Source organism: Lactuca virosa, chromosome 7 (assembly GCF_052849685.1).
Source record: "Lactuca virosa cultivar CGN04683 chromosome 7, Lactuca_virosa_CGN04683_v6, whole genome shotgun sequence".
Classification (NCBI taxonomy): Eukaryota; Viridiplantae; Streptophyta; class Magnoliopsida; order Asterales; family Asteraceae; genus Lactuca; species Lactuca virosa.
In genome coordinates this window covers 35,993,037-36,005,324 of record NC_136432.1, presented here as the reverse complement: position 1 = coordinate 36,005,324, position 12,288 = coordinate 35,993,037, and the positions used below count along the sequence as shown (strand labels likewise).

The following is a 12,288-nucleotide window of genomic DNA, read 5'->3' as shown; positions in this document are numbered from 1 at the left end:
ACAAAACAGTTGTGTGCATGCTTTTCATGATCTTCCTTTTTGCTGGTATCATGACAACCGAAGGCAGAACTGTTTCTCTTGGTAAGTCTATAACACTAATAAATAATCCATATGTGATCTAAAAGTTCCTAATCGTTAATTTTCCATTCTTTTCATCCTAAAACAAAGTGTAAGTTCGAACTAAGTTTATAAATTATAAGAAATGATAAATATAACTACTTATCATGTTATTTTCATCTTGGTGCTAAGGGCAATCATGTATCTCACTTAACCATAAAATATTTGGTTTTCAGGACCAACTCCTCTTTGTTCTTCTGTAGTTGGCGTAAAAACTGGTGATACATGTTTTGACATAGCTCAAAAGTTCAAGTTGAGTTCAGGATTATTTGACTTCATCAACCCGAATCTGAATTGCAAGAAGTTGTTTGTAGGCGAATGGATTTGTGTAGATGGAATATAACTTCAAAATGACGCTATGAATGATCCAACCAATAAAAGGATATGTGAAAACATTTATGCATGAAGGAACTAATATGCATGTATAAGTGATACACCATCAATAAAATAAACTTGCAATATCTTATTCTCGTTGGTTAATTATTTGGAGGTCTACTTATTGAATGTAAATTGAATTATTATAGGATTAAGACAAAGATCAAATAAGAATAAAATTTTGCATCATAACGTTTCTAAGTTTCCCAAAAATCCAAGTTCTTGACGAAACCTTACTAGATCTAGATGGTTGGTTTACCAAGTTAGTTCATTTTGGTGAATTCCGTACTTCGATACCTTGGCATCATCTCAACGAGCCTCTCCCACGTGGTATATTACATTTTTTTTATTAAACAACAAACTTTATAAAGGGACTAACAAGAAGCAAAATCCCAAAAAAGAAAACATGGCCAATTACCAAAGAGAAATCGCAATATCAAATCATATTCTCCAAGTCATCGAGTCTATTTTAAACACACCGGCCGGTCACTGATCAAATGCAATAGATAACACCGAGTCAAAGAAAGACTCCCTATTAGGTTTTACATCTTTAAAAACCATACAGGGTCGCCACAACCTGAACAACACCATCAAAGCAGCTTCTAGGATGACACATGAATTTGGAGTAATCCGCTAAATATTACTATATGGTTTGAAAAGACTCAAGATTGATTTCATTATGCATCGATCAAGAATATAAAAATACAAAGGAAAATAACTACAATACCGTTACACCATTATACAAGGAATGGCTATAAACGAATCACGGATAAAACATCCATAATGCAATGATGAACTGAATGAAGTTTAATAGGTTGATGTATCACCATTTCACTTTTTATATAACTCTACTATTCTTTTTCAACATTGAACAGTTTGGTAGTCTTTGAACTCCATATTCATGGAACAGCCAATATAACATCATTTCAGGGTTGAGGTATTGAATATCAAGTAGGCATTCCACCTCGTTCAACCATTTCATAAAACTAGGCATCGTGGATGCTATAAGTGTTGGAACTTTGTTAAATGAAAACTTTCTCCATGGGACTTGTCCCACATTGGAAGAAAGAGCAAACTTTTACTCCCTTAAAAAGCCTCCTACTAGTTGTTTACCAATTAGAAGAAAGGCTTGGACTAAAGGGATTGGGTTGGATTTGGTGATTGGGCTAATCAAAAGATTGGCCTTGGACCTTGGGGTCTCATTGACTAGTTACATTATTTTATATATATATTAATTCCGATTTTGACTTTTATTTTTATATTAAACAAATCTGTTAAATTCGTTTTAACTGTCTTGACAATTATTTTCGGTTTGCAGTTTTTGGAGGGAAAAACAGTCAATGTTTATCTATAAATAGATCACCAAAGACCAGATTTCGGGTTCAGAAAAATAACACACATATTCCTCATATAATTTCGTATTCCACAAACAATGAAGGGAACATAGTGAATTTCGTCAGAATCAAGAGAAGATCTTGATTGATTGTTGTATCCTCTTGACAGATCCCTACCAGGGAAATTTCTGTCTTAGGACACTACAAAGCAGGCCTCAATCTCTACAATTTTGTGATTGTATTTTCTGTGTAATCATCATACAAGTATGTTTTCAGTAAATTAATTCTTGTATATTATATATATTTGAATTTCGTTTGTTTTATTTCAATTAGTTTTGTTGATTGTACACTTTTGTAATAACAATCTAAGACAGAAATCAAAAAGTGGAAGAATGGATCAACAATCCATCATCAAAACACATGTGGAAAAGCCTGAGAAATTCAAAGGCTCAGATTTACGGAGATGGCAATAGAAGATGTTGTTTTATTTGACAACTCTTCATGTTTCCAATGTTCTCACTGATGATTCTCCCTCTCCTACCACTGGTGTAACCACTGCAGAAGGAGTAACACCACCCACTGCAGCCCAATTGGCAGAACACCAAAGGGCAGTGGAAACTTGGAACACAAATGAATATAATTGCAGAAATTATATTCTGAATGCCTTAGATGATTCCCTCTATGATATCTACTATACCATTCCTACTGCAAGAGAGGTATGGGAATCACTAAAAAAGAAATACAAAACAGAAGTGGCATGTTCCAAGAAATTCGTGATTGGAAAGTTCATGAATTTCAAGATGGTGGATACCAAATCTGTCCTCAAACAAGTGGAGGAAATTCAAGTCATTGCACATGATCTTGAAGTTGAAGGTATGGGTATAAACTCTAACTTTCTTGTTGGTTCAATCATTGAAAAACTTCCTCCTTCTTGGAAGAATTTCAAACTATATCTTAAGCACTTAACTGATGACATGAGTTTTGAGCAACTTGTGTTGAGAATTCGTGTGGAAGAAGATAACATATTGAATGAGAATGCAGATGCAAATTCCTTGGACACAAGTGCAAACTTTGTTGGAGAAGCAAGTACTTCAAGGACAAAGCACAACAACAAGAAAGGGAAGCAAGGCTCCAAAAACTCTTCCAAAGATGGAAAAAATCATGGCCCTAACAAGAAGAATTTCAAGAAGAATTCTAGTCCATGCTATGTTTGTGGAAAAATTGGACACAAGGCCAAAGATTGCAGATTCAGGAGGGGTCAAGGAGGAAACAATGGAGGAAATAATGGAGGAAACAATGGAGGGAACAATGGAAACAATGGTGGTAATTCTGGTGGAGGAAATTCTGGTCAAACCAACATCGTTGAATCACTAAATCAGTTTGTTGCTGTGATTCAAACCAACATGGTTAGCAATTGTGTGGATTGGTGGATTGATACTGGAGCCGCAAGGCACATTTGCAACTCTTGAACCATGTTTTCTACATACCTGAAAGTCTCAGATTCTGAACCAATGTTTATGGGGAATGGCTCTACTGCAAAAGTTGAAGGAAAGGGAAAAGTGAAGCTACAACTGACTTCTGAAAAAGAACTTGTTTTATGTGATGTATTGCATGTTCCTGAAATTACTAAGAATCTGATTTCTGGTCCTATTCTTAGTAACAAGGGATTCAAACTTGTATTTGAGCCTGATAAGTTTGTTCTCACCAAGGGTGGGTTGTATGTTGGAAAGGGATAACTTAGTGAGGGTCTCTTCAAAGTCAGTGTCTTACCTTTGTACTATGGTGTTGAAACACCAAACAATGATGTAACCAATGTTAATGCTAATGCAATAATGGGCACTACTAGCCCCTCTTCTATGTATTTGCACGATCCTTCATTTTTGTGGCATTCTCGATTGGGACATGTCAATTTTAGCTCTATTCAAAGAATGGCAAAAGTTGGCATGTTACCAAAATGTTCATTAGATAAAAACATAAAATGTGAGGTTTGTGTAGAATCAAAGTTTTCACAACATCCTCATAAATCAGTTGAAAAATCTAATGAAATACTTGGCTTAATCCACTCTGATTTATGTGATTTTAGAGCAACACCTACAAGAGGAGGAAAGAATTATTATATTTCCTTTATTGATGATTGCAGCAAGTATTGTTATATTTATTTGTTAAATACCAAGGATGAAGCCTTGAATTCTTTTAAGAATTACAAGGCTGAAGTTGAAAATCAACTTGACAAAAAGATCAAAATTCTAAGGTCTGATCGAGGAGGAGAATATGAATCCAAAGACTTTGCTGAATTTAGTTCTTTAAATGGTATTATACATCAAACAACTGCTCCATATACTCCTCAACAAAATGGAGTGGCAGAAAGAAAGAATAGAACATTGAAAAACATGATTAATTCAATGTTAATTACTTCTGGAGCACCACATAATCTGTGGGGAGAAGCATGTCTTGCAGCAAATTCAATACTTAATAGAATTCCTCATAAAAAGAGTGATAAATCACCCTATCATCTATGGAAAAGGAGGTTACCCTCTTATAAAAGGATGAAAGTGTGGGGTTGCCTTGCTAAGGTACAAGTACCTCTTCCTAAGAGGACTAAACTTGGACCAAAAACCATAGATTGCATCTATATTGGACCTGCCATGAATAGTGCAGCCTATAGGTTTCTTGTGTATAAATCACATGTTGATGATATCCATAACCAAACCATCATGGAATCAGCAGAGGCTGAATTCTTTGAAAATATTTTTCCTTTTAAGGATAAAGGGAAAGAGGTTACCTGCTCTACGAAAAGACCTCTAGATGATGGACTGAATGATACCATTCCAGACAAAAGTTTACAATCAAATGAAGAGAATTCTTCTAAGGTTCAAGAAGAGAACTTAGAACCCAGAAGAAGCAAACGAGGCAAAATAGCCAAAGATTTTGGACCTGATTACATGACCTATGTACTGAATAAGGAACCGCAAACTTATAAGGATGCTATGGATTCTTCTGAAGCTCCCTTTTGGAAAGAGGCAATCAAAAGTGAGATTGATTCCATTATGCAGAATAACACTTGGAAATTGGTAGATTTGCCACCTGGGCAAAAACCAATTGGGCACAAATGGATATTCAAGAAGAAGTTTAGACGTGATGGTACCATTGAGAAGTACAAAGCTCGTTTAGTAGCTAACGGGTATCGTCAAAAAGAGGGTCAAGACTTCTTTGACACCTATTCACCTGTTACAAGAATTACATTAATTCACACATTAGTAGCAATTGCAGCCATTCACAATTTGGAAATACACCAAATGGATGTGAAAACTGCCTTCTTGTATGGTGAACTAGATGAAGAGATATGTATGAATCAACCTGAAGGGTTTGTGGTTAAGGGTCAAGAAAACAAAGTCTGTAAGTTAGTTAGATCACTTTATGGACTAAAACAGGCTCTAAAGCAATGGCATGAGAAGTTTGACAACACATTACTCTCTAATGGATTTAGAATTAATGAATGTGATAAATGTGTTTATGTCAAACAATACAAGAATTCTTGTGTCATCATATGCTTGTATGTGGATGATATGCTTATAATGGGTACTAATTTGGATGTGATCAATCAAACCAAGAAAATGCTACACTCCTCCTTTTCCATGAAGGACTTGGGAGTAGTAGGTGTGATCCTTGGTGTAAGAGTTCAAAGAAGACCAGACGGTTATACTCTTACTCAGTCCCATTATATTGAAAGTGTACTTAAGAAGTTTGGACACTATGATGACAAGCCGGTAGTCACCCCTTTTGATCCTTCAAGTCATCTTAAGAAGAATAAAGGTGATAGTGTAGCTCAGTTAGAATATACTCAAGTTCTTGGTAGCTTAATGTATATTATGAATTGTACTAGACCGGACTTGGCTTATAGTGTAAGTAGATTGAGTCGATACTCCCACAATCCCGGGAAAGATCATTGGTATGCATTAGTAAGAGTGCTTAGATATTTAAAGCATACAATCAATTATGGATTACATTACACGAGGTATCCTCCTGTACTAGAAGGATATTGTGATGCAAACTGGATTTCCAATACTTCTGAGGCAAAATCCACAAGTGGATATGTGTTCACACTTGGTGGAGCTGCTATCTCTTGGAAATCATCTAAGCAAACTGTGAATACTCGTTCTACAATGGAAGCATAGTTTGTTGCTTTAGACAAAGCTGCTGAAGAAGCTGAATGGCTTACAAGCTTCCGAGAAGGTATTCCTCTGTGGCCTCAACCTGTCACTGCCATTGGCATACATTGTGATAGTATGGCTGCTCTCACTAGAGCACAAAGTCATATATACAATGGCAAGTCGAGACACATTAGGCGCAGACATATTACAATAAGAGACTTGCTGAAGAATGGAATCATTTCCATTAGTTACATAAAGTCAAAGGAAAATATAGTTGATCCCTTGACAAAAGGCCTTAGTAGAGAGCAAGTTATCTTCACATCGAGGGGAATGGGCTTAAAGCCAACACAATGAGTCACCACCTGGCGGAAACCTAACCTGGCAACATTGGAGATCCCATGGTCTAGGTTCAATAGGATAACTAGCTGGGGAAGACTCAAAGAAGCACTAACACAAAGGTATGCTCACTCCTATGATATTTATTTTGTGTTTTTCCATTGATGATATAGGGATTAATTCTTTATTCTTAATAATGCTGATAGCTTTTATAGTGGAATAGTACGGATTGTTCCAGATTAGCATTACCTATGTGAGATGGATGTGAGGTCGCATCTTTGGGAGCTGATATGGCTAAGCTCTCTAAAAGTCTCATGAAGAAAGGATTGTTCACGACCGAAATGAACACAACGGTAAGAATTGATCTATGCTTAGATATGATATGTGTGATACTTCTTGTTTTTTTATTCTACTATAAAAAGTGGTTAGTTCAAGACTGTAGTTCACTACCCACAAAGTAGATCCAAGTAGTACTCACTATGAAAGGTTCAAGTTTTACAACACCTATTCAAATGCATGTCATATCTTCTTTCCCTGATTTGAATATCAAAGTTCAGTTATTTTCTATTCAATGTGGGGTATTCTTGGAGTTTGAATAGAAAATGTGAGGTATTGTTGGAACTTTGTTAAATGAAAACTTTCTCTATGGGACTTGTCCCACATTGGAAGAAAGAGGAAACTTTTACTCCCTTAAAAAGCCTCCTACTAGTTGTTTACCAATTAGAAGAAAGGCTTGGACTAAAGGGATTGGGTTGGATTTGGTGATTGGGCTAATCAAATTGGTCTTGAAATTAATTAGATTAATATATATATATATATATATATATATATATATAATGGTCAAAAGATTGGCCTTGGGCCTTGGGGTCTCATTCACTAGTTACATTATTTTATATATATTAATTCCGATTTTGACTTTTATTTTTATATTAAACAAATCTGTTAAATTCGTTTTAACTGTCTTGACAGTTATTTTCGGTTGGCAGTTTTTGGAGGGAAAAACAGTCAATGTATATCTATAAATAGATCACCAAAGACCAGATTTCGGGTTTAGAAAAATCACACACATATTCCTCATATAATTTCGTATTCCACAAACAATGAAGGGAACATAGTGAATTTCATCAGAATCAAGAGAAGATCTTGATTGATTGTTGTATCCTCTTGACAGATCCCTACCAGGGAAATTTCTGTCTTAGGACACTGTAAAGCAGGCCTCAATCTCTACAATTTTGTGATTGTATTTTCTGTGTAATCATCATACAAGTACGTTTTCTGTAAATTAATTCTTGTATATTATATATATATATATATATATATATATATATATATATTTGAATTTCGTTTGTTTTATTTCAATTAGTTTTGTTGATTGTACACTTTTATAATAACAATAAGAATACACCATTTATACATAGAGAAAAGATGGATGGTGGAGATATGATGAAATCATTTCCTTACTCCCCTCAAGTGGAGCATGAAGATCGTGAAACAATCGTATATAAATTATAACTGTAGTAAAAGGAAATCAAAATACAATGATATAACAACAATAAATGAAAGTATAACGTCTTTTTATTTTGCTTTCCTCGTTTATTTTTTCATCAATTAATCAAGATAAAGTTCGAACAACAATGAAATCTGACATCATTAGCATGCTTGATATATCTTTGAAGTTTCCAAAGTCCGTATAATTTTAAAAAATACTTTGTAGTTTTGCAAGTGCTTTCATCGGTGAGATTAAAATTAGACAAGATTCAACAATGCTTTTTTTGGATTTATTTGTTTATCTTGTTGTGGAAAATGAGTCCTATAAATATGGTTACATTCACCATAACTGAAATCATCACTAGAAACATATAAAGCAATAGACTCATTGTTATTATGGCAAAAATCAATAACAAAACAGCCGTATGCATTCTTTTCATGATCTTCCTTTTTGTTGGTACCATGGCAACAATTGAAGGCAGAGCTGTTTCTCTTGGTAAGTCTAGCAATTATCATTCATTTGTACTTGATCTTAAAAAATAAAACTTCTACATTTGAACTATTTCAAAAATAATCATAAGTATGTTTCATGATATGATTTTTCATCTTGGTGCTTAAGATGAATCATGTATATATCTCACTTAACAATATGATATTTGTTCAGATTTTACAATATCAGTCCCTCTTTGTTCTTCTGTTGTGGGCGTGAAAAGTGGAGATACTTGTTTTGGCATAGCTCAAAAGTTCAAAATGAGCTCAGAATTCTTTGACCTCATCAACCCGAATCTGAATTGCAACAAGTTGTTCATAGGAGAATGGATTTGTGTTGATGGACTATAATTATAATCTTCAAGATGAAGCTATGAAAATTGTTCCTATCTTCTAGACGTGCAACTACTAAAAGGATTTGTAATATAGTGTTCTTATATCATCAATAAAGAAAGTTGTTTTATTAATTCTCCTTGGTTAATTATTTGCAAGTTTACTTACTTGAAAGAAAAGTGAGAGCGTAAAAGAAATATGTTTTTCTTTTGATTTTTAAACTGAATAAATCGTTTGAATGAGACTAAATAACTACTTTACCACTTACATTCTAAAATTAAATTTCACAATAACATGAGAGATTTGGGAGGAAAAAAATCAAAGGCATTAAGCAATTTTTTTTTTTTTTGGGTTTAACTCATTAAGGCATTCCGTCATTAATAAAATCAAAAAATAACACCCATGTAAAGTTGTACATATGAAGTGCTTAACCCGTAAGCTAGTTAAGTCAATTAAAGCAATATCATCCATATACAAAACATTTTTATTGCTTTATTTGGATAGACTTTTCAAAGTATAATGGTGTAACAAGAACAATATTGAAAGTACAATGCTATAATTGGGTAGATTTCTTGAAGTACAATACCTTATGAGAAAAAAAAACTTTTAGTACAGTGTAGTAGAAAATGAAAGTAAGATGCTATAATACCTTAAATAAATGAAAATATGTTGCTATTCATCGGATACTAAGAGGGATTGGACATCCAACATCTAGGAAAACATCTTGCAGTATCTGTTTTGTAGCTACTAAATCTTTTTGCTCATGAAACTTGAGTCGAGATATTTATCTAGCAATCATAATTTCTGGAGAATTTATGATTTAGATGTTTATTTTTTAATTGATGGACTTTATATGGACATGACTTTATCAGGTAATATACGTGTTGGTGCTTCTTATTTATTTATTGAAGAAATAATGATTGTTTTCCCCCATTAAGTCCTAACTTTTTATGAAATTTTCCTCATTTTCTTTTTCCTTCTATTTCCCGTAGCACTGATTTTGTTGGATAAACAGCCCAGAAAAAACAGAACATGCAGAAATGATTTCTGTGCATACATAGGAAGGAGAGAAGAAGGATTCTTGTACACAAACTAAGACATTTATTCAAATGATAACCTCTAAAGGTTAAGAACCGTAGGAACCACTTATTTTGGTCTATTCTTTCAAATATGTTTTGCAATAAAACTTTTCCAAACCCTCTCAAACTCTCCCGACAACACAAAACCCAACATCAGCTCAGCCACCGACCTCAGCCACATGCCGCCTATTGTCGTCGTCATCTACCGCCTTTCGTCGCCGGAATGTCGAGTAGCCAAGGTTTTCACTTAAGATCCACCGTCCACAGCCACTGATCTCAGATCTGGAGTGAAAAGCTCCATCACCAAAGGCCACCACCGACAAAGCACTACTGCGTTTGATCTAGTCAGATCAAATCTGGTCGGATCTTCACCGGAAACCTTCAGATCTGTCGTCAACAACTACCGTCGTTACATCCTTCGTCATCCTCCGCCTCTACTCTGCTAGATCTACAACCGCATCCAACTCATTTTCTCTCTGATCTCCATAGAACCACCAGATCTGATTTGTTTTTTCTTTTTCAGATCTGACTAACCACCATCGATGAACCATCATTTCTTTCTCATATGATCGGCACACTAGATCTCGAGATTAACGAAGTTCCGAACGCCAGATCTACTACCTAACACCAGATCTGCATCAAATCTGATATGTACGATGCATTTCTGTATGGATATGGTGTATCTGGTGTATTTCATGTTGGCTTGCATCAGATCTGATTTTTGAAGATAAATCTTCAAACTAAATCAGGTATGTTGATTTTTATAGATAAATCTTCTTTAAGTTCTATTTTCTACTTGTTTTTCTACTTACATCTGTTGTAGATCTCTATGATAAAGTTTTTTTTTTCTATTAAAGTGTGATTTTAATGTTTTAATATCTCATTTGCCGTATAATGATTTTAATCATAGTTTTAACTGCTATTAAGTTGTGAATGTATAATTTTTTTTGAATTAAACTTTGAATTTATTATACTAGTCTGTAAATTTTCTATATTAAATTGTGTATTAATTGTAATTAGAGTTTTAAGTTGATAATATGGATGTGAATACTACTTTGTGTTATTAAAATGTGAATTTAGTGCACTAAGTTGTGATTTTTGTGTGTTTAAACTGTGAATTGACTGCATTAAGCTCTGAATTTTCTTTTAAACTACGAATTAACTGCATTAAATTGTGAATTTTCTGTTTGAACTATAAATTGACTAGATTAAGCTGTGAATTATGTTATTTAAACTATGAAGTTATTTGTATTAAGCTATGAAATTTGTATATTAAACTATGAATTGATTATATTAAGAGTGTTAGGTTGAAAATATGGTTGTGGATACATACTTTTTGTGTATTAAACTTTGAATTTTGTGTACTAAACTGTAATTTTTGTGTTTTAAACTGTAAATTAACTACATTAAGCTGTGAATTTTGTGTATTAAATTATGAATTCATTGTATTAAGTTGTGATTATTTTATATTTTTTTTGTTTGCTTTTGAAATACTGTAAATTTTATTCACGACTTAATATATTAAATTCACAATTTAATACGTAGAAATGCCTCTATATATTAACGTAAAATGTAAGTTTTAATTTGAAAATATGGATGTGAATATATATCTTTTGTATTAAATTGTGAATTTATTGTATTAAACTGTGAATTTTGTCTATTAAACTATGATTTGACTGTATTAAGAGTTTTAAGTTGATAATATAGCTATGAATTTATACTTTTTGTGTATTAAACTATGAATTTATTATAATAGCCTGTGAATTTTATGTATTAAGCTATGATTTTTGTGTTTTAAATTTTGAATTAACTGCATTAAGCTGTAAATTTTCTATTTAAGTTGTGAGTTGACTATATTAAACTATAAATTTTGAGTAATAAACTTTGATTTTTGTGTTTAAAATTTTGAATTAACTGCATTAAACTGAGAATTTTCTGTTTAAACTGTAAATTAACTGTATTTTGCTGTGAATTTTTTATAATTTGTATTAATATATGAATGATTTATGTATATATATTTTTTTAATTTTCTTCTGAATATATTTATTTTTTGTGTTGTATAAGTATGTAAGAATGTATTAGTTTTTATAATAGTTTTGCATTAAATTCAAAATGAGTGAAATAAATTGTTTTATTAGACTGTGAATGTAGTATTTAAGTTATTAACGCATGACTTTATTTACAGATCTGATTTAGAAGAAAATGATGGTTGTGATGCTGGTAAAGGTGGTTGGTAGCAGCGTGTGGTGGTGGTAGTAGTAGAGTTTGAATTTTTGATTTCTTTGAATTTGTGAATTATTGTAAAATGGTTTGTATTAAGTTGTGAATTTTATGAATTAAACTATAAATGGACTGTATAAACTTGTATTTTATATAAATTTTGTGTTCAAATATGAGAGCATATAAGAATGAAAATATTATACTGCAAAAATTACAATTTTGCCCTTTTTGTATCAAAAAGAGAAAAAAATCTGGATTTTCACATGTTTAATAAGAGTATCATATAATATTTACTAACTAATGGGGGTTCTTAGGGTTCTTAATCTTTTGTGATTCTCATTTGAATCACTCCCTATATATATATAT

At 32.8% G+C, this 12,288-nt stretch overlaps 1 protein-coding gene across 1 annotated transcript; it reads left to right on the top strand.

The window, feature by feature from the left end:
• Positions 1-2,302: 2,302 nt before the first annotated feature.
• Positions 2,303-3,295, top strand: LOC145126542 (uncharacterized). The gene has a single exon (XM_079061890.1). It carries the CDS (start codon positions 2,303-2,305, stop codon positions 3,293-3,295), a length of 993 nt encoding a protein of 330 aa, XP_078918016.1.
• The last annotated feature ends 8,993 nt before the right edge of the window (positions 3,296-12,288 follow it).